General features: G+C 48.2%; 1 protein-coding gene across 1 annotated transcript; it reads right to left on the reverse strand.

The window, feature by feature from the left end:
- Nucleotides 1-582: 582 nt before the first annotated feature.
- Nucleotides 583-20,843, reverse strand: LRRC32 (leucine rich repeat containing 32). Its single transcript, XM_033145992.1, has 3 exons — nt 20,750-20,843; nt 10,418-10,508; nt 583-2,682 (listed from the first exon to the last, which is right to left on the reverse strand). The coding sequence occupies exons 2-3, from the start codon at nt 10,502-10,504 to the stop codon at nt 742-744; spliced, it is 2,028 nt and encodes a 675-aa protein (XP_033001883.1). The 5' UTR covers nt 10,505-10,508; nt 20,750-20,843; the 3' UTR covers nt 583-741.
- Nucleotides 20,844-23,269: the final 2,426 nt, after the last annotated feature.

Consider the following 23,269-nt stretch of genomic DNA (forward strand, 5'->3'; position numbering starts at 1 on the left):
GCCCGCTTGGAGTTTACATTGCTGCTCCGCCCACTTTTGCTTCTGGCTCCGCCCACCACTGACATGTGACTGTCCCCGGGATAGGTGAGACTGCTGATCCCTTATTTTCAAATCCGAAACTTGACAGCTATGCTGAGCTCCCTCTTCTAGTCTTCATCCAGACAAGCAAGAAGCATCGCCAGAGTTTGAGGACACATTCCAGCGAGGCAAAAATATTAGACGGTGGTGGGAAGCAGGGCGAGTGGGAGATGTGCGCTGGGAGAGAGGGCTTGTGTCTCAGAAGGATGTGTCGCCTGGAGACAGTTCTGAAGACCAGGGAGATAGACCTTTGGCCCTTTAGCCTGAGATTCCCCACCCCTGTGGCAGATGGGAGAGGAAATACGAGTGGTTTCTTAATTATAAGAATGGTTGATGCGCCTCCCATTCTAATGAAGAAAAAAATGGGGTCCCAGGTGTCAACAGTTTGAGAAATGTGGGTAGTTCATGGCTGGGTTTCTCTTAATGGGTGGAGGATCCCTGAATGAGGTGTTTTTTTGGGGGGGTGGGACTGCTTCTCAGTAACCTGGTCACCAAGTGAGGACTTGCATGTGTGAATGAGTCATCATCGCAGAGTAATCCCACAGACCAAGCTTTCACCTTCTCACCTCCCACATTCTTCAGTGGGGTCCGTTCACACCTTTGGATGTGAGTGGTCCAGTGGTGAGGGAATGGAGTGATGGAAGCCCACCTTTGATGTAAGATCTATGCCTTAAAGTGCCGGCCAAACATGTGCCTGCGATAGCAGCAAAACACACCCACCCCGACAATGACCAGGGACAGAGCCAGCACGGCTGCCACCAAGATCAAGACGCTCATCTTCTTGAGGTCCTCCTTCTCGCAATCTTCTGGCCTGATGTCCCTGACCGCCATTTCTTCTTCGTAGCCAAAGCTCTTGGCGTACTGACATTTGGTGAGGTCCAAGTTGGGGATCTCCACAGTGGCCCTGTGGATCATTTGGGAGAGCCAAATGTTCCCGCAGCAACTGAGCGGGTTGCCCGCCAGGTACAAATTCCGTAGGTTCCTCTCCAAATTTGGGATCTTGCTACCTTTGAGGTCGCTGAAGCTGTTGTTCTGCAGGTCCAGGACTTCCAAGGCACAGCAGTTCTCAGACCAAGCAGGCAACCAGCTCAGTCGGTTGTCCGACAAGTTGAGATATACGAGGTGCGGGAAAAGCGGGAAGTCGGTGCTCAGAGATGTCATGCCGTTCCCGTGCAAATCCATATATTTTAGAGACATCTCCAAGCCTGAGAAAGATTTGGCCTCTATGTGGAGTCCCCAGTTCAGAGAGAGGTCCAAGGACACAAGCTGAGTCCTGTAGAAAGCATGCATGGGAATCCTTTTCAGCTTGTTGTCGGAAAGGTACAAGTGCTGAAGTTCAGGTAGGTCAACGAACGAGACGCAGCCGCGGTCCTCCCCGGCGAGCCTTTTCCTGGCTAACCCTGAATAGAAGCCACAAAGACAGAGGTTGTTGCTTCGGAGGTTCAGGAGCGAGAGGCGAGGGAGACCGGCGAAGATGTCTGGCGGCAGTGCTTGGAGACGGTTGCCTTGAAGGAAGAGCTTCTGCAAGTTGACCAAGGTGCCGGAACCCCATTCCAGATGCTGCAAAGAGTTAGAACTGAGGTCGAGGGTGGCCAGTGAGACCAGCTCGTCACTTGCCATGAAAGTCTGGAGGCAGTTTTTGCTGAGGTTGAGAACCTGAAGGGCAGACATGGAAGTGAAGAACTCGCTTGGGATGGATTGGATCTCATTGTAGCTCAGGTCCAGATATAACAGTCCAGGCAGATGTGGAGAGCTGGTGTTGTTCTTCTGAGCCTGGTCCTGGAGACCAAGAGATGTGTCCATCCATCCGTAGTCGCCATCATCATCATCATCACCACGTGGAGATTCCACCATAACAAACTGCATTATGTTCTTGGATAAATTCAGGTAGGCCAGTTTGCTTGCCTGCGTGAGAAACGGGAACCGGAGGAGCTTATTCTCGCTCAAGTCCAGCCAAACCAGGTTGAACTCCTCCTCGGATTCGGTGGAATGGAAGGTCTCGATGCTGTTCCGGCTGAGATCGAGAACTCTCAGCTGTTTCAGGTTGAAGCCAGCAATACAGGTGAGGGAGTTCATGGAGAGGTTGAGCTTGGAAAGATGTGACAGGACCTCAAAGGCTCCTTCTTCTATCTCCATGATCATATTGCTGTGAAGGTTCACTTCAACCAGACCTGGAGACCCCTGGAATGTCCTTTGTGAAATTTCTATAATGCTGTTCTCCGCCAGTGAAAGGTACTGAAGCGACGGAGCTTTGTGGATGAAATGTTCAGCCATCCCAGTATAGAGTCTGTTGCGGGACAAGTCTAGCATTCTGACTTGGGGGAGCGAGCCAAGCCACAGGTCGTGCTGAGCCAACTGGTAGAGTTGGTTGTCGGCCAAGTTGATCTCCTCCAAATTCCTCATATCTCTGAAGATTTCAGACTCGATGAAACCGATATAATTGGAACTTAAGTCTAGGTGGCGGAGGGAGGTGTAGAAGGCCAGGGGACTCTCTGTGATGTTCAGGAGCTTGTTTTTGGAGAGGTCGATTTTACGTAAGTTTGGGTGGAGCTCTGGAGGTATCTGGTGAAGATCTTTGCCGTGACAAAATGCTTCCATACTTCTCTACAGAAAAGGAAAAAGGGAGAGAGAGGAATGAGCAGTAGCTAGGATGACATTCACATTGCCAAGCTGTTGGACTATGCTGAAATGGCAAGACTGACCAGAAGGCTCAGGAACCATAGAATCCTAGAGTTGGAAGAGACCACAAGGGCCATCCAGTCCAACCCCCTGCCAAGCAGGAAACACCATCAAAGCATTCCTGACAGATGGCTGTCAAGCCTCTGCTTAAAGACCTCCAAAGAAGGAGACTCCACCACACTCCTTGGCAGCAAATTCCACTGTCGAACAGCTCTTACTGTCAGGAGGTTCTTCCTAATGTTTAGGTGGAATCTTCTTTCTTGTAGTTTGAATCCATTGCCCTGTGTCCGCTTCTCTGGAGCAGCAGAAAACAACCTTTCTCCCTCCTCTATATATTTTGATATATCCTTTGATATATCCCATCCTTTGATATATTTGAACATGACTCTCATATCACCCCTTAACCTTCTCTTCTCCAGGCTAAACATACCCACCTCCCTAAGCCGTTCCTCAAGAAGACAAAAGTTCAAAGAAAGAATGGGAATTTTTTTATAATTGATCTAAGAGACCACTGTAAGCAGATGAAAACACTAGCAGGATTGCAATAACACTTTTAATGTAGCAAATGCTATGGATAAAATGGAGAGACATAAAACATGGGTTATGCAATAATATTCAGTTGAAAAGGATGACAATAGGACCCATGGAGGGGAAGGTGGGAAGTCCAGAGATTAGGAGAAATCTCTAAATAAGCATGTGTATTTTTGTATTGTACTATTATGATTCTATATCTGTAAAACCAAATAAAAATTATTTCAAAAAATAATAATTTGGGGGAATCATAGACTTGTAGAGTTGAAAGGAACCCCAAGGGTCATCTAGCCCAACCCCCTGCAATGCAGGGATATTTTGCCCTTTGTGTGGCTCAAGTGCACAACCCTGCGAGTCTCACGCTCTACCAACAGAGCTATCCCTCAGTAGTGTGCATGCAGGAGAAGTTGTGATGGCCACTGACTTAGATGGTTTTGAAAGAAGATCAGACAAATTCATGGATACAGTGGTACCTTGGTACTCAAACGCCTTGGTTCTCAAATGCCGAAAAACCCGGAAGTGAGTGTTCCGGTTTTCGAATGTTTTTGGAAGCTGAACATCCACTGCGGCTGTCGGCTATTGTTTCTGGGGCGCCTGCGCCAATCAGACGCTGAGCCTTGGTTTTTGAACATTTCGGAAGTCAAAGGGACTTCCGGAACGGATTAAGTTTTGCGCTTTTGTTTTTGCTATTTATTTTGTTTCTGATGCTTTTTTGGTTAATTTGTTTTTGTGAGTGTGTGGAACCCAGTTCAGCTACTGATTGATTGTGTGGCTGCGGAAATGGATAAAAGCCCCTCACCCAAAACAATGACTATCATCATTGCAGGTAAGCAAAAGAATTAATTTTAATTTTTATCATCTACAATAATGTCTTATTTATTTTATAGTACAGTACATTGACTATTGCTTTCATTTTACGGATCAATGGTCTTGATAGATAGTAAAATTCATGTTAAAATGCAGTTTTAGGGGGCGTTTTTAAAAGTCTGGAACGGATTAATCCATTTTGCATTACTTTCTATGGGAAAGAGCGCCCTGGTTTTGGAACACTTTGGTTTTGGAACGGACTTCCGGAACGGATTAAGTTTCAGAACCAAGGTATTGGTAAAGTAGGCTTGTTTTGACACATACCCAGTCCTGCATTCAGGGAAGCTAAAGGTATTATCAGAGCTCAAGGGCACATTTTAGCCAGATGGACACTTTCAAAGAAGGGTGCAAAGCAGGGCCAATGAAGGGAGCGTCCCGAGGAGAGTCCTGAGGGCCAGATGCAGAGGCATGGAGGGCCGCATTCAGTGCCCAGGCCCAGGCATGAGAAAATGTTCTCTGCATTGGGTCACCTTCCACCCCTGCTCCTCACCCTTCCCTTCTTGTTTGCATCTATCAGGGGTAGGCAACCTAAGACCGGGGGCCAGATGCGGCCCAATTGCCTTCTAAATCCGGCCCGCAGACAGTCTGGGAATCAGCGTGTTTTTACATGAGTAGAATGTGTGCTTTTATTTACAATGCATCTCTGGGTTATTTGTGGGGCATAGGAATTCGTTCATTCCCTCCCCCCCCCAAAAAAAATATAGTCCGGCCCACCACATGGTCTGAGGGACGGTGGACCAGTCCACAGCTGAAAAAGGTTGCTGACCCCTGGTCTATCATTGGAGATTTTGCTGAGCACCCATCATAATTCCCAAACAATGCCTCTATATCTCTTTCCACATTGGGGGGGGGGGTGCTCCTCTTTCACCACCCTCTCCTTTCCTGCCCAGACATTACTTTTGAATCCCGTCCAAGTTTCTCCAGATCCCTCTTCCGCTTTTCAAATATAATCTCCTTTCTTTCTTGGCTCCGCAACCCCAGTCTATTCGGGGGTATTCCATATGGAATAGGAAAGAATGCCGAACGAAAACAGGATGCGTGGCGTTCGCACGGGCTCCAGCCCTCGCAGGAACGGCCGAGGGAACAATTTGGGGGCTAGGCAATGCTCCAGACCCCATCATTTTTCAACTTACTCATGTTCCTTTGATCAGCAGCTTTGTTCTAACACTTCCCAAGGGGAATGTTCTTCCGAACTTGAGAAGCTTCCTTCATACTAAGACAGACCGTCCACAAAAGGAAGCTCAGTGTTGCCTGAACTGACTGGCAGGAGCTCTCCACGGTTTCCAGCATCGAATCTCTCCCAGCCCTACCTGAAGACGCCGGGGAACGAACTTGGGTTTCTTGCATTCAAAGCACTAGGGCTATGGAAGCAGGTAGCTGCTAGTTAGGTTAAGCAATGCCAGGCCAGATGTACCGATGGCCTGACTTAGTATAAGGCAGCTTTGTTGCTGAGCAGATAGTTGAATCCTGCTAGGGGTCTGCTTCTCCAGCCTGTTCCCCACAGGGGGGGGGGGAATCTCAGACTGCCTCTGCTTCTTTCAGTCCACCTGCTGGTGGCCCCAGATTGCTCTAGGTGGCTTCATCCAGGACAACCCAGGGTTGTCTCCACCCATCTTGGGCAAAGCCCGGATCCCTCAAATATTCAGGAATGCTACAATTCCCGAGAAGAACTGGGCGATAGTTCTTCAGGATGACTGTTCTCTGGGAAAACCCTCCCCGAAACATCTGCTGGTGCTTCAGCGTGGACAAAATCAGACAGGCAGAACTCTTTGGAAGGAGCTGAGCAATGTCCAGCTCACTCGTGCCTGTGAGTAATGCACGATGTGTACAACTCCAGATGAACATGCCGGACGAAGCACAGGCTACACCCAAATGGCACATTCCCCCAGAGGCTTGGCTCACTGACTCTCACAGTTGCTTCTGCACTAGAGCCCGTTGGCACTGTGAAGGGATTGCTCTTCCACCATTAACAGGGATTAAAAGGGTGGTTCCACACCATGGCATGATAGGGACCAGCAATGCCCTTCTCCTGTTGTAACATACATCCTATTCTTCTAAGGTCTCCAGCAATGTTAATTAAAAGTTTCCTGTTGGCAGGTTGCCCCTGATTAGTCCTCTTCTACCCTGGTGTGTATGTGTGTTAATTATTACTAGCCTCCAGCCATTCTTGTTATAGTGTAACAGGAAGCAATCGAATGAATCTGAAAACAGGAAGCTTTTGACTAAAGGTACAGTTGCTCTTTAAAAGCTCAAACCTTGTGCACGCCAGATAGTTTGGCGCTAGAAATGCATTTTCAAGCTCCCCTCTGGCCAAATCAGGTCTGCAAAAAACAAGGGAAGACAACCCAGCAAACACTGGAACGCAACCATTTGGCAGCAATGCCACATGGATTCTCTTTCCAGCAGGAACAAGCAAAAGATGAGATTTCCAGAGTTTGTGTACAACTAACTCTTCAAGCAGGGCTGGTTTAAGACAACTCCGTGCACCCCTAAATTCCCCGATCAACTTGGGGCATAAATTCAACAGGAAATTCTTCCGAAGAAGCTTTGTGGAGATGCACAGGAGAGCGTTAGCATGGTTTCAAGATCTGCCAACGGAGAGGGTTGCCTCTCCCTGCTTCATGTTACAGCTGCCTCTCTGGCTTGAAGACAAGGCAGCTTAACGAAACTTGAATCTCCTGACCTCCCCACGTCCTCGCAGAGCATCTCAACCAACAACGGCGGGAGAACGAGAACTTTGCTCGGTCTTCGATTCGTTCCGGCGAAGAGACGCTAGAATCACTTGGCCAAGAACGAAGCATTAACAGGGCACAACTGCCTAAACCTGGAGAGCAGCTGCCAGCCAGCGTAGCCTATAGGAACCTACGTAGATGAATTCATGGTCTGAGTCCTTCAAAGACAGCTTCTTGAGACTGGACGCCTTTAGTTCAGTCTGGGAGACAGCGGCATACAGGAGGAAGGCAGCGGCATCAGATGACTATGGACGGGATTTGTAGAGCAGATTATCACTGGGTGTGCTTTTGCCGCAGGCCAGCTCAGACTATGGAACTGTCTCTCACCCTCAGCTATTTCTCTGCAGAAAACCACGACTTAAGTGATCCTTACACAGTGGTACCTCAGTTGTCAAACGTAATCCATTCCGGAATACCGTTCGACTTCCGAAACATTTAGCAACTGAGGCTCAATGGGTGGTCGGCAAATTCCATTGAGGAAATAGAGAAAGGTGCCTCGGAAGCTGTTCGACTTCTGAGGTGTGTTCGAAAATGGAAGCATTCACTTCCGGGTTTTCAGCGTTTGAAAACCGAAACGTTCAGCTTCCGGAGCATTCGACAACTGAGGCACCACGGGTAAAGGTAAAGGTACCCCTAACCATTAGGTCCAGCCGCGGACGACTCTGGGGTTGCGGCACTCAACTCGCTTTACTGGACCAGGGAGCCGGCGTACAGCTTCTGGGTCATGTGGCCAGCATGACTAAGCCGCTTCTGGCGAAGCAGAGCAGCGCACGGAAACGCCGTTTACCTTCCCACCAGAGCGGTATCTATTTATCTACTTGCACTTTGATGTGCTTTTGAACTGCTAGGTGGGCAGGAGCTGGGACTGAGCAACGGGAGCTCACCCCGTCGCGGGGATTCGAACCGCCGACCTTCTGATCAGCGAGCCCAAGAGGCTCTGTGGTTTAGACCACAGCGCCACCTGTGTACCTAACTATAATTGCAAAAATGCCATGGGAAAGGCTGTGGCTCAGTAGCAGAGCACTTGCTTGGCGGTGCAGAAGGTCCGGATTTCAACCTTTGGCATCTCCAGGAAGGGCTGCAGAAAGTCACCTTGCCTGAAACCTTCAACAGACGTTTTCAGTCAGTGTGGACACTACTTAGCAGGGTATAAAGGCAGCTTCCTGTGTTACATTACATTTGGGTAGATTTTTTTTTTATTGAATTTGCAATGGCTGAAAGAAGAAATGCCAGTCAGTACTGGGATGGGTAAGAACGAAACCAAGGTGAAAGCTGGCATCATTCGGATGCTGCACCAGCCTGAGCTCTCTTCGCTTTGCACTGTTGCAGAAATGTGAAGTAGGCACAGTTCCTAGCTTATGAGAGCAATCCTACAGCAAGGATGTGTGCGGCTAGGAGCCAGCTGAGCCGGTGCATTCAGGCTACGGTGGTGTAACTCCCCATCCTTCATGGTTCAACCGGAGATACCGCCAAGAAGAAGAAGAGTTTGGGTTTGATATCCCGCTTTTCACTACCCTAGGGAGTCTCAAAGCGGCTCACATTCTCCTTTCCCTTCCTCCCCCCCAACAAACACTCTGTGAGGTGAGTGGGGCTGAGAGACTTCAGAGAAGTGTGACTAGCCCAAGGTCACCCAGCAGCTGCATGTGGAGGAGCGGAGACGCGAACCCGGTTCACCAGATTATGAGTCCACCGCTCTTAACCACTACATCACACTGGCTCTCCAACAGATCTTATGCCAGTATAAGTCCTGGAAAGGGGGAGTTCGGGGGGGGGTATGACATGACAAGAGAGGGAGGACTTAGAATGGGTCCTAGTGCCACTTGACTTGGTCACATTGTGGCATTAGCCCAAAGGGCCACAATAAATGTGATAATCTGTACCCCTTGAGTGTGCTTCTAATAGAAAAGTTATGGTAGCCTATCACTTTATGAAACTGATGGTTTTGCAAGTTGCTGCCCCCCCCTCCAACTGGGGCAAAAATACAGCTAATATGTGAATCACAAAGAGACAGCTCAAAGCTAGAACAGGGGCCCGCAAGGTTTATCTTGCCTAGGCTGGATCGGTCCCGCGGAGATCCCTCCGTGGGCTGCATCGTGTGCGTGTGTGAGTGTGCACGTCCCCGATTTTCGGTGTCTGCATCCGCGCAGATGAGATTTTCGGCACCGTGGAAGTGAGTCCCCATGCCGTGCCGGTTTAGCGCAGCGCGAGAACGGGCAACTCAGTTCGGAGGCAGCTCGTGGGCTGGTCAAACGATCTCCAGGGGCCGCTTCCGGCCCATGGGCCTTAGGTTGCTGACCCCTGAGCTAGAACACAAGTTGCTACATGGTGCAAATGGTTACAAGTAACACAGGTTCCCAACATGCACACTAACACAATGTAACAGAACATGGTGGGAATCAGAACATAATCAGCAGAAATTGCCAGTGCTTATTGCGCATGTGTATTAAACATGAAATGAGGTAATGATGTGTATGATTGGTGGAAATTGAAATGCTTTGTTTGAAATTTTATAAATACCACTGCCTGGACCCACTGGGCGAGGTTGCAGTTTTGCGGAACGATCCGACTGTAACCTATTGCTTTGCTATAAACAACGTTGGACTCCTAATTCCTCACATTTCTGAGTTTTGTTGGCGTAAACCAGGGGTCAGCAACCTTTTTCAGCCTTGGGCTGGTCCACTGTCCCTTGGACCATGTGGTGGGCTGGACTATATTTCTTTGGGGGGATGAACAAATTCCTATGCCCCACAAATAACCTAGAGATGCATTTTAAATAAAAGGACACATTCTACTCATATAAAAACAACAGGCAGGCCCCACAAATAACCCAGAGATGCATTTTAAATAAAAGGACACATTCTACTCATATAAAAACAACAGGCAGGCCCCACAAATAACCCAGAGATGCATTTTGAATAAAAGGACACATTCTACTCATATAAAAACACCAGGCAGGCACCACAAATAACCCAGAGATGCATTTTAAATAAAAAGACACATTCTACTCATGTAAAAACACGCTGATTCCCAGAGTGTCCGTTGGTCGGATTGAGAAGGTGATTGGGCCGCATCTGGCCCACGGGCCTTAGGTTGCCTACCCCTGGCGTAAACTCAGGAGATAAACTATAGTATTTTCTGGTTTACAACTACATGAACTGGGGATCGGTGTAAGTTAAGCTGGCAAAAAGGGCCTTGCATCTAAAACACTACTTTAAAGGTGTGTTTGTCCTCTGCCAGGCTTAGCTACAGCCCTCCCAATTTGTTGTCATCTGAAAATTGGATGAGCATCCCCTCAGTGCCTTCCTCCAAGTTGTTTATGAAGAACAGGATGGTGAGGAACCATTCGTGAGTACTGTTTGGGCTCTGTCAGACAACCAGCTACAAATCCACCTGACAATGACCTCGTTCGATCCACATTTTGCCAGCTTCCTTGAGAGAATATCATGGGGGGATTTTGTCAAAAGCCTTACTGAAACCAAGACATTACACCAGCTTCTTGCAGGGTTCGAACCCTTTGCCAAAGTTCTTACAATTTCACAGGGCAACTGTTCCATCGTTGAGAAGGTTGAGACATCTCCATTCAGCACTGCGAGGAAGAGGAAGAGGTGGAATTTCATGGCTCTGTAGAGTGGGAGAAAAATGGAGCCCAAGTTAGAGATCAAACCAGTTGTTTAAGGTAGGGGTGGGAAGAAACGGGTTTTTGAAAGCTGGGATAGGCATCGTGAAGAACAAATAGTGGGTACTGATGGGGGAATTGGCCGGTTTCAGTTTCTCGTTTTTCCAATCTTAAATTCAGTTCTCCACATTTTCAAATCAATTTGCAAAATTGTTTTTAAAAAATTCATCGTGAAAATTCATCTGGATTTTAGTGAGAACTGAATGCACACATTTCTATGCCACTTTGTCTATTGTGTGCACCTTTGCAAAGAAACTCCCTCCCAAATAATGCAATTTTTCTGTGGTATTTCAGCTACTATATGCATTTTTAAGGTACGCTTTTTATGCCTTTTGGCACACGTCACTTGGCTGGAGAACTGTACTGCGAAATTCAGAGAATTTCGAATTTCAAAGCCTTGCCACGTTTCAGTTCGCATATTGTTTCTGAAAGTACAATCTAGGTAGCTTTGCTTTTAAATCTGAGTTACTTCGAATGTCTCTTCCATCCCTTCCTGTGGCAGAGGATTGGCTACAACGCCAAATTAATGCCTTACTTTGGATCCTATGCTTTTTTCGTTTCTTTGTTTTCCAATGTATTTCTTATCAATCAAAAATTAGGTGCAGCGTGAACAATTTTTTTATTCTGAAAGTGTGGCCCAGAGGAAAAAGGTTTGAGACCCACCACTCTAGATCTAGCAATGGGGTCCCCAGTGCTGGAAAAGGAGTGACAGCGATGGCAGAGGCTGGCTGTTTGGGGTAGGTTTGGGGCAAGTGGTCTGGCTTAAAAAAAGAAATACAGTGGTACTTTGGTTTAAGAACAGCTTAGTTTATGAACAACTTGGATTAAGAACGCTGCAACGCTGGGGGCCAGTGTGATGTAGTGGTTAAGAGCGGTAGACTCGCAATCTGGTGAACCGGGTTCGCGTCCCCGCTCCTCCACATGCAGCTGCTGGATGACCTTGGGCTAGTCACACTTCTTTGAAGTCTCTCAGCCCCACTCATCTCACAGAGTGTTTGTTGTGGGGGAGGAAGGGAAAGGAGAATGTTAGCCGCTTTGGGACTCCTTCGGGTAGTGATAAAGCGGGGTATCAAATCCAAACTCTTCTTCTTCTGCAAACCTGGAAGTAGGTGTTTTGGTTTGTGAACTTTGCCTTGGAAGCAGAACATGTTCCGCTTCCTGTTGAGTGTGTTCCATTTGTAAATTGAGTCCCCCGCTGCTATGAGAAAGCACGCCTTTGGTTTAAGAACGGACCTCCAGAATGGAGCCAGTGTGGTGTAGTGGTTAAGAGTGGTAGACTCGTAATATGGTGAACCGGGTTCGTGTCTCTGCTCCTCCACATGCAGCTGCTGGGTGACCTTGGGCTAGTCACACTTTTCTGAAGTCTCTCAGCCCCACTCACCTCACAGAGTGTTTGTTGTGGGGGAGGAAGGGAAAGGAGAATGTTAGCCGCTTTGAGACTCCTTCGGGTAGTGATAAAGCGGGATATCAAATCCAGACTCTTCTTCTTCTTCTTCTTCTTCTTCTTCATCTTCTTCTTCTTCTTCTTCTTCTTCTTCTTCTTCTTCTTCTTCTTCTTCTTCTTCCACTGTAGACTTTTTTTTCCTGGTCAGCTGACTTTGCTATTGGGGAACGACTGACTTATCACCCATAGGTTTTACCAGAAGGGACCAGTCAACGTGGATATTTACTTTAGGTTTTTCTGCGTCTGCTTGAAAATCCCCGAATATCTTTTCAAAGCAACCCAAAGAGTGAATGGTATAAACCGCAAAGGATTGGGGGGTGGGTGGGGTTGCTGTAAAACCACTCAGCATAAAGATTGGAGATAGACTTTTACGGGAAGTTGTGATATGACGGAGCCCTTCTTACTCAAAGTCCGTATACACTCATTATTTTTTTCCTGTCTCCCTGTTGTATCCAGTAAAACAGGCTTTGTAGATTCCCTCCCCTCTTCAAGATCTGAGTTAAAATAACTCAGTGTGTCCATGATGTGCAACGGTGATTGTCAGTTTCAATTTCTCTCATTTTCTTATTTTTTCAGTTCTCCACATTTTCGTATCAGTTTCTGATATGATATCATATCAGTTTCAAATAATTTTCTGTCTTCTTTTTTATTGTTGATGCATTTGTATCCCACCTTTCTCTCCAAGGATCTCAAAGTGGCAAACATGGTTTCCCTCCTATTCATTAAATCCCCGCAACAACCCTGCGAGGTAGGTCGCGCGGAGAGGCAGTGACTGGCCCAAGATCACCCAGCGAACTTCATGGCTGAGAGGGGATTTGAACCCTGGACCTCCTGGGTCATAGTCTTATAATCTAACCACTAGGCCACACAGTCTTAACGGCTCATGAATATTCATCGGAATTTAAGAACGACCTAACATACATATGTTTGTATGCGATTCTGCCTTTGCTCCATATCTTTGCAGAGCAGCCTTCCTGAACACGTTGCATTTTTGTACGCTGCTTCCGCCAACATATGCATCTCAATGCACATTTTACCCTAGCAAATGCACTTTGGTACGCATGACTTGGCTGCAGCGCTGCGCTGCAAAAATTTGGAGAAGTGCAAATTTCGAAGGATAGCTTTTGTTCTCGTACTGTTTCAGGAAGTGAAAATGAGGTAGGTTTGCCTTTAAATGTGAACTGAACTGAATCCCCCCCCCCCGCCCTCATCCCTAGTGGTGACTTTTAATTAAAAATAACAATAAGAAAGCCTTATGCGGATAAGTTGAGGGAGTTGGATGTGTTTAGCCTGGAAAAGAAGAGGCTGAGAAGAGATTTGATAGCCGTCTTCAAATGTCTCAAGGGCCGTCACACGGAAGATGGAGCAAACTTGTTTTCTCCTGCTCTGGAGGGCAGGATCTGAACTTTCCTAATGTACGAACTGTTTGACAGGGGAACAGATTCCTTCAGGAAGTGGTGGACTCTCTTTCCTTGGAGGTTTCTAAGCAGAGGCTGGGTGGCCATCTGTCATGGATGCTTTAGCTGAGATTCCTGCATTGCAGGGTTGTTGGGCTCGATGACACTTCCAACTCTATAATTTTATGATTCTGTGCTGGCCTGGTTGCATCCAGTTCCTGGATGGGAGACCTTGTTGTTGTTCAGTCGTTCAGTCATGTCCTACTCTTCGTGACCCCATGGACCAGAGCACGCCAGGCATCCCTATCCTCCACTGCCTCCCTCAGTTTGGCCAAACTCATGCCAGTCGCTTCGAGAACACTGTCCAACTGTCTCATCCTCTGTCGTCCCCTTCTCCTTGTGCCCTCCATCTTTCCCAACATCAGGGTCTTTTCCAGGGAGTCTTCTCTTCTCATGAGGTGGCCAAAGTACTGGAGCCTCAACTTCAGGATCTGCCCTTCCAGTGAGCACTCAGGGCTGATTTCTTTAAGGATGGATAAGTTTGATCTTTTTGCAGTCCATGGGACTCTCAAGAGTCTCCTCCAGCACCATAATTCAAAAGCATCAATTCTTCGGCAATCAGTCTTCTTTATGGTCCAGCTCTCACTTCCATACGTTACTACTGGGATGGGAGACCTAAGTAGCCTTTATCTACCGCCCTTAGTGGTCCCAGGTAGGTCTAGGAGAGACCTTTTCCTAAACCTCCAGAGAGAAGAAGAAGAAGAGTTTGGATTTGATATCCCGCTTTATCACTACCCGAAGGAGTCTCAAAAAGCGGCTAACCTTCTCCTTTCCCTTCCTCCCCCACAACGAACACTCTGTGAGGTGAGTGGGGCTGAGAGACTTCAGAGAAGTGTGACTAGCCCAAGTTCACCCAGCAGCTACATGTGGAGGAGCGGAGACGCGAACCCGGTTCACCAGATTACAAGTCCACCGCTCTTAATCACTACACCACACTGGCTCTCTGTGACTATTCTGTCACAGATAAAAACACTGAGCCGGTTGGCCAAATGCCAGACTTAGCAGAAGACAGCTTCTTCTTATGTTCCTCTGCAATAAATAAAATATGCCATGCGCCAGCTTGAGGTCGTAAATGTGTCAAACAATCTTGTTGCAATGGCTGTTGCCTGGAGGACAGCAAAGACCACATTTACCATCCATTCTCCAAACAGGAAATAGCTGTGGTAGCCCACAGAACAACAGCAAGTGGGACACTTGGGTCAAAAAGGGAGGCCGCCTATGGGTGACACGAAGAAACCAAGTGATGCAACTATCAACTATTTCATGGGGTGACACCCCCCCCCATCTTCCTATTAGGAAAGGTTCCTCCCATTGACCCTTCTGCCCATCTTTCCAGAGCCATTCATAGAATCACAGAGTTGGAAGGGACCCCAAGGGTCCTCAACTCCAACTCCCTGCATTGCAGGAATCTCAGCTAAAACATCCATTCCTTGAGGGCTGCATCAAATGCCTTGTTTACAATGCAACTCCATACTTGTCTACTCAGGGGTAAACAACAAGAACAACAACCATAGACTTGAATGGGGTGTCAATATGTATAGGACTGCAGCCTTCACAAAATATTGCAAAAAAAAGATACCCCTGTGTTGCAAACTGCAAGCAGAATATGAAAAAAGGCAACACGTGGACCAAATAATGGAGGGCAAAATGTTTCTATGTATTGTCAAATAATATTCAGTGAAATTGTTTATATAATATCAACTAATATGCAGCGAAGAATTGATGCTTTTGAATTATGGTGCTGGAGGAGACGCTTGAGAGTCCCATGGACTGCAAGAAGATCAAACCTATCCATTCTTAAAGAAATCAGCCCTAAGTGCTCACTGGAAGGACAGATCCTCAAGTTGAGACTCCAGTACTTTGGCCACCTCATGAGAAGAGAAGACTCCCTAGAAAAGACCCTGATGTTGGGAAAGATGGAGGGCACAAGGAGAAGGGGACGACAGAGGACGAGATGGTTGGACAGTGTACTCGAAGCTACTAACATGAGTTTGGCCAAACTGCAAGAGGCAGTGAAGGATAGGCGTGCCTGGCGTGCTCTGGTCCATGGGGTCACGAAGAGTCGGACAGGACTGAACGACTGAACAACAACAACAACAATAAGCAGCAAAGACAGCATTCCGGATAAGTACACTGTTTCGGTATATCTTCTTCAGTTCATAACTTAATATACACGCTCCTTACGTGGAGTAGTGGTCATGGCCATATGTAACCACTATGAACTGAAGAAGATATACCGAAACAGTGTTCTTATCCGGAATGCTGTCTTCGCTGCATATTAGTTGATATTATATAAACAATTTCGCTGAATATTATTTGAAAATACATAGAAACATTTTGCCCTACATTATTTGGTCCACGTGTTGCCTTTTTTTCACAAAATATTGGCCTGTGGTTATGTATTTTGTGAACGATGAAAGCCAAGCCGGCAGCTGAAAGCTCACGTCTTCTTCGCGTGTGAGATGTTTCAGGTGCATCCTGAAGCCCAGGAGATGTTTGGAACAGAGAATCATAGAAATTGCAGAGTTGGAATGGCAAACACTTCTTTGCAAAAACACACACACACACACACACACACACACACACACACACACACACACAGCATTAGTTCATAACAACATAAAAAGTAAAAGGCAAAAGTTTTATACGATCTGAGGAGAAACCAGAGTGTGGTCATGTAAGGTGACAAAAGCTTTCTGGGAGATGATATATACAGTGGTATCTTGGTTCTCAAACTGAAGGTAATGGGGCCCTTTATATGTCCAGCTGTCCTTTGTCAACAACAAATTATCACTGTTCTTTGTGGTGAATATATGCTATATGGTAATTTATGGATCTAATAGGTATCTAAAGCCATTTGTACATAACAGTCCATGCAGAATGTAGGCACCCTATATGTAGAAAGGAGCAAACCAGTGATATTTTAGGGAACAGGCTAGCAGGTGGGGCCCATTACTTGCATCATAGGAGCCTACACAATACAAAACACTGTTGCTGTATGTAGGTTTTATTTTATTTGTTTTTTTATCTTATATTTTGGAAATGTACATCCAGTTTATTTTTTCCTTTAATTTTTTGGGGGGACCCCAAGAGACTGGGGCTCTGAGCTATAGCTTGTTTAGCTTATACGTAAATGCGGGACTGATCAGGCCAGTGATCCCATCTAGTCCCACATCCTGTTTTCGTGGTGATGAAACGGATGCCAGGAGGGAAACCTGCAAGCAGGATCCGAGCACTCTCCACTCATCCCATAGAAACCAACTCCTAGGGGCCAAGGTTCCTTCCACCCCCCCATAAAATATTTGAGGGAGCCAGACCCCCACCACAGGTAGATGGGCATTGCCATTCCAATGGTATGTGTGTGCACTGCAAAGTGCAGCTTACGTAGGCTCCCTCAATATTTAATTCCATCTGCCACCCCTTCCTCCTGCGGTTTCCAGCAACTAGTCTTCAGAAGGATTGCTACCTCTTACTGAAGTAGTGATGTATGGAACTGAGAGCTGGACCATAAAGAAGACTGATTGCTGAAGAATTGATGCTTTTGAATTCTGGTGCTGGAGGAGACTCTTGAGAGTCCCATGGACTGCAAGAAGATCAAACCAATCCATTCTGAAGGAAATCAGCCCTGAGTGCTCACTGGAAGGACAGATCCTGAAGTTGAGGCTCCAGTCCTTTGGCCACCTCCAGTCCTTTGGCCAGTCTCAAATTTACCATTCTTGGGCAAGGTGATGGAGCGGGTGGTTGCTGAACAACTCCAAGCACGCCTGGAAGATGCGGACCATTTGGATCCCTTCCAATCAGGATTCAGGCCTCATCATGGGACTGAAACTGCCTTGGTCGCGCTGGTTGATGATCTCCGGCGGGCTAGGGACAAAGGTGAGAGCTGTTTCCTGGTTCTGCTGGATCTCTCAGCGGCCTTTGACACCATCGACCATAACATCCTTCTGGACCGGCTAGAGGGGTTGGGAGCTGGGGGCACTGTTATACAGTGGTTCCGCTCTTTCCTCCTGGGCCGTGTTCAGAAAGTGGTGGTGGGGGATGAGTGTTCAGACCCCTGGGCTCTCACTTGTGGGGTGCCTCAGGGTTCTGTCCTCTCCCCCATGCTTTTTAATATCTATATGAAGCCGCTGGGAGAGATCATCAGGGGGTTTGGGTTGGGTGTTCATCAATATGCAGATGACACCCAGCTCTACCTCTCTTTCAAATCAGAACCAGTGAAGGCGGTGAAGGTCCTGTGTGAGTGCCTGGAGGCTGTTGGAGGATGGATGGCGGCTAACAGATTGAGGTTGAATCCTGACAAGACAGAAGTACTGTTTTTGGGGGACAGGAGGCGGGCGGGTGTGGGGGACTCCCTGGTCCTGAATGGGGTAACTGTGCCCCTGAAGGACCAGGTGCGCAGCCTGGGAGTCATTTTGGACTCACAGCTGTCCATGGAAGCGCAGGTTAATTCTGTGTCCAGGGCGGCTGTCTACCAGCTCCATCTGGTACGCAGGCTGAGACCCTACCTGCCCGCAGACTGTCTTGTCAGAGTGGTGCATGCTCTGGTTATCTCCCGCTTGGACTACTGCAATGCGCTCTATGTGGGGCTACCTTTGAAGGTGACCCGGAAACTGCAATTAATCCAGAATGCGGCAGCTAGACTGGTGACTGGGAGTGGCCGCCGGGACCACATAACACCGGTCCTGAGAGATCTGCATTGGCTCCCAGTACGTTTCCGAGCACAATTCAAAGTGTTGGTGTTGACCTTTAAAGCCCTAAATGGCCTCGGTCCTGTATACCTGAAGGAGCGTCTCCACCCCCATCATTCAGCCCGGACACTGAGATCCAGCGCCTTCTGGCGGTTCCCTCACTGCGAGAAGCAAAACTACAGGGAACCAGGCAGAGGGCCTTCTCGGTAGTGGCGCCCGCCCTGTGGAACGCCCTCCCGTCAGAAGTCAAGGGAATAAACAACTACCTGACATTCAGAAAACACCTAAAGGCAGCCCTGTTTAGGGAAGTTTTTAATTTGTGACTCTGTATTGTATTTTGATATTTGTTGGAGGCCGCCCAGAGTGGCTGGGGAGACCCGGCCAGATGGGCGGGGTATAAATAAATTATTATTATTATTATTATTATTATGAGGAGAGAAGACTCCCTGGAAAAGACCCTGATGTTGGGAAAGATGGAGGGCAGAAGGAGAAGGGGACGACAGAGGACGAGATGGTGGGACAGTGTTCTCGAAGCGACTAGCATGAGTTTGGCCAAACTGCAGGAGGCAGTGAAAGATAGGCGTGCCTGGCGTGTTCTGGTCCATGGGGCCACGAAGAGTCGGACACTCTATACATCCACTATACATCACTTAAAAAAAACAACCCACAACCTAAAACCAATAAAACAACAGCATAAGAACACACCAAAGCATATAACGCAGAAATTCAGAGGACTCAGACAAGTAAAATGAGGGCTGATCTCATGGGCCGGAGAAAACCTAGGCAGAAAGATGTTATCTTTACGAGACACCCAGAGCATCAGATGGTTTCTGCTTCATGTATGATGGAGGGAAGAGCGCCCCAGAGTCCAGGAGCAATAGCAGAAAATGACCTTTATGGGTCATCAACCCAGTGGCGTAGGAAGGGCGGGGCGTAGGGGGCGCTCTGCCCCAGGTTCTAGGGGAGGGGGGTGACACTCCCCAGCCCCTCCCCCACCGCCCGGCTCCCAGCAGCGCTGGCCGGATCCACTACGCATGCCCAGAAATTCCGGGCATATGCAGTGCATCTGACTCATTGTGGCGTCACGACGCATGCGCCGTGATGCCCTGTCCCCAGGAGGGTGCCTCCGTGCTGCTGCCCCGAGCGGCGAAGAGGCTTCCTCCGCCGCTGCATCAACGTACCTGTATGATGTTCCATAAGGTGTTGTGCCACAAGCAGGATTTCCCCAAGTGATCAAAGTGATTTGCAGGGCTATACAAGGGCAGGGGAGTCTTTCAGGTAACCTGGTCCTGAGTCATTAATTGGAAGCCCTTGAGCATATCTAGGGCTGCCATAAGTCCAGAATTTCCTGGAAATAGCCGGGATTGGTCCTTGAAAAATGGGTAGAATATTCACATTTGTGTCCAGGTTTTCACTTCTTGAAATATGGCAACCCTGGCATATCCCAGTAGCTATTTGGCAGCCAGTGAAGTTCCCCCAACACAGGCGTGATATTTGCCCATCAAGGTACTCCATTCAGCAACTTGGCCGCAGCATCCGGACCAGCCCCAGGGGAAGCCCCACACAGAGCACTTTACAGCAGTCTAATCATGAGGCTGGATGAATCACGACGGCGTAAAACAGCCATCAGCATGAATAACCCTTCCCTTCCCTAAGAGTCGAGCTGAGTCGTCCTAACCATGACATCACCCTTGTTTAGTCCATTCTCCATCACATTCGCAAAAAAAAGCACAGGATGAGACCTGGCCGAGTTGAACAGCCCTGGCGGTGCAATCTCGTGCATGTTTACTCAGAAGTAGAGATGGGGAAGAAGCTCAGTTCAGTTCACTTTTTAGCCTACCTAATTTGTACTTCCCAAAGGGAGAACCACACAACTATCCCTCAAAATTTGCACTTCTCTGAATTTTTCAGCATGGTTCTCAAACCTCCAAAAATTGTGTCCCCCCAAAAAGTGTGTGTTAGGGGAAAGAGTCCATGAAAATGAATGTAGTGGTGAAAGTAACATACAAAAATGTCATTGGGGGGGAGTGTTGCAGAAATCTTACGTTGTTTTATATTAGGAGAGGTGAATTTTTGTGAGTTTTTTATGTTTAATTTGCAAACTGATGTGGAAGAATGAACAGTCGACAGATCTGTCCCTCCTTCCTCAAAATCAAGTTTCCCTGCATTCAGTGGAGCTTACTCCCAGGTAAATGCATGCATAGGATCGCAGCCTTGACCCTCTTGATTTCAGCGGGCAAGAGAGCCATAAGTGTGTTTACTCCAAAGTCAGTTCCTTTGAGCCAAATGGGACTTTCTTTCTAGGAACTGTGCATGAGAGCGCAGCTTTAAGCCAATGTTCAGCTGCCCCGCGGGAAATCAGTTGGCAAACTGCTGCCCTTTGCTATGATGGTGCCCCAGAGTTTTGTTTTTATTTTTCCCGCTGTTAAAAAAACAAAAAACACAGAAAGGGTGCAACAGATGTTTCTCTTACGCCGTGCTGTAAGAGTATCCAGAACTAAGTTGGAAAATTCCCAGGAGCTCCTTCCATCTGAGAGACGGCTGTGCCGATTCCCCTTTGATCCAATTAAAATAAATTCTCTCTCATACCCACCTACCTGTAGTGTTGTGGCAAAAGTGGCTGCGGTCAATTCCTCCCTCTCCGTTCCTCGCCAGAGGTGCTCCGCCAGTGAACCGCTGGCGCTCCTGACAGGGGGGGGGGGGTCTCGCCGTCCTGCGGCATTCAAGCGGACTGAGGATCTCGGAAAGCCAAGAGGAAAGTTAAGTCACTGGAGGAGGGGTGGGAGAAGAGAGAGAGAGACTTCACGAATGAAGAAACTCCTCACAGATCAGCCTGCAACAGATTGGATTCCTTTTCACTCATCCTCTGAAACTCCTCCAAAGCATGTGAGCTTCGCTGTAATGATTTTGAAGCGTGCGTCTGTGTGTGCGCTCTCTCTCCTCTGGTGCCGTTTATGTTCCGAACGCTCATATTTTTTTACGGCGGCCACCAGTTTCCTGGAGCGTCTCGCGTGGGTGACGACTTCTTCTCTCACATTGACACATGCAAACAATCCTAAGAATGCCAGCTGAAAATTCCCTGTTCGCAGATGTGCGTCCCGAGCAAACGTCGCCGCTCGGAGATCGCAGAGATTGCTCGCCTGAGATACAGATGTGCGCGGCTGTGGGTGTCTGGGTCAAGTCGTGTTCGTTTTAAAGCGTGGTGAGGCGGGGGGGGGGAGAGAGATAGCCGGGGTCGGGGAGAAGGAACAGCAGCCCCGCTGTGCAATAGAGCCACAGCATATGGTCCAGGGTGTGTGTGTGTGTGTGTGAATTAGCAATAATTTGTGCCTTCGCCCACGCAGCGCAGAAAGAAAGGGAATCTTACCCTGCAACAGTTGTGTCTGGGATTTTGCTGTTGTTGTTATTCAAACTAGCACCACAAGCGTAACAGTTTAGTCTGTAGTAGCAAAAAAGCAAAAGCAAAAGGCCGTTTCCAGACTGCCGCTGTTTGTTTGCAAGAGGGATTCGAACACAAAACCATCAGATTCAGATCGCATGATGAGAGCTGAGTTGGAGGTTTTGTGTAACAAACGGGCTCTCCGCCCCCGCCCCCGCCCCTGCTCAAAGATCTGGCTTTTTGCATGAACGGTAGTTTGCAAAAAACTCCACCAGATAAGTGTGGGATAGCAGTTGATCGATGCAATTGATGTTAAACTATGGAACTCCCTGCCACTGGGGGCAATGCTGGCTTGGAGGCTCTGCTCTGCCTCCATACTTGGAAGCAGCAATGCTTCTGAATGCCAGTTTTGCTGGAAATCACAGGAGGGGAGAGGGGTTCCCGTGCTTGGTTCCTGCTTGTGGGTTTCGCGTGGACATCTGGTTGGCCCCTGCGAAAACAGGGTGCTGGGCTGGATGGGCCATTGGCCTGATCCAGCAGACCGCTCTTGCCTTCTTATGAGATGCTCTACCACTGAGCTCTGGCCCTCCTGCAATGTGCTAAGGGTTTGACCTTAAGCCAACAATGCGCCTTCCACCTTGAATCACACCCCTGCTCCAGATGTTGCAGGACTCAAAATCCAACCATTCCCTGGAGAGCTTAGCTGGATGGACCAAGGGTCCAACTCTGTATGGCAGCTTTCCATTTTCCTAGCATATTTCTAGGGCAGTGGTCTCTAGCAACTGGTACTCAGAAGTAGGTAAAAAGGTAAAGGATCTCTGGACGGTTAGGTCCAGTGCAAGGCAACTATGGGGTTGCGGCACTCATCTCGCTTTCAGGCCGAGGGAGCCGGCGTTTGTCCGCAGACAGCTTTCTGGGTCATGTGGCCAGCAGGACTAAATCACTTCTGGCACAACAGAACACCATGACGGAAACCAGAGCACATGGAAACGCTATTTATTGTTGCCCCACAGCAGTACCTATTTATCTACTTGCACTGGTGTGCTTTCGAACTGCTAGGTTGGCAGGAGCTGGGACAGAGCAACGGGAGCTCACTCTGTTGTGGGGATTCGAACCGCCGACCTTCCAATCGTCAAGCCCAAGAGACTCAGTTGTTTAGACCACAGCGTCACCCGCGTTACCTTTACCTCAGAAGTATTGCTGCTTCCAACTACGGTGGATTCCAATCCTCTTTTAGAATCATAGAATTTTTAAGAGTTGAGGATCTAACCCCCTGCAGCCTTGCTAGTGTCAGCACCACTCTCCAACCAATTGAGCTATGCATAAAACCACCCAAATTGCTGGCCTCACTGCCTCCTGTGGCAAGGAGCTCCATAGTTTCCGATGCACAGCAGGTTCAATCCCTGGCATCTCTGGATGGAGCTGGTAAAAGACTCCTCCTGCCTGAAGCCCTGGAGAGCTGCTGCCAGTCAGTGGACACAGTGCAGAGCTAGGTGGGGCAGTGGTCTGACTCTGCGTGAGGCAGTTCCACAGTAACATTGGTTTTGGTTGAAGACAGAGTCAAACGTGCCTTGAGGGAGGCTCTGTTTCACACGACCAGCAATGGGGCATCTCGACCCTCTAAGCCTAGGGTGCCACCTCTAGTCAGTGGGTCAGTTTTGTCCCCACCAGGGGTCCAAATGTGGCCCACCCGGCCACCCCTGGCAAACTATGCGCACCTGAATGTCAGGTGTGGGTC

Source organism: Lacerta agilis, chromosome 4 (genome assembly GCF_009819535.1).
Source record: "Lacerta agilis isolate rLacAgi1 chromosome 4, rLacAgi1.pri, whole genome shotgun sequence".
Lineage (NCBI taxonomy): Eukaryota > Metazoa > Chordata > Lepidosauria > Squamata > Lacertidae > Lacerta > Lacerta agilis.

Bases quoted from the DNA above. Each gene is read 5' to 3' on its own strand.
- LRRC32 (XM_033145992.1), bottom strand. From the start codon at position 10,504: ATGAAATTCCACCTCTTCCTCTTCCTCGCAGTGCTGAATGGAGATGTC. The intron at 2,683-10,417 runs GTAAGAACTTTG...CCTTTTCTGTAG, and splicing joins AACAGTTGCCCTGTGAAATT to AGAAGTATGGAAGCATTTTG.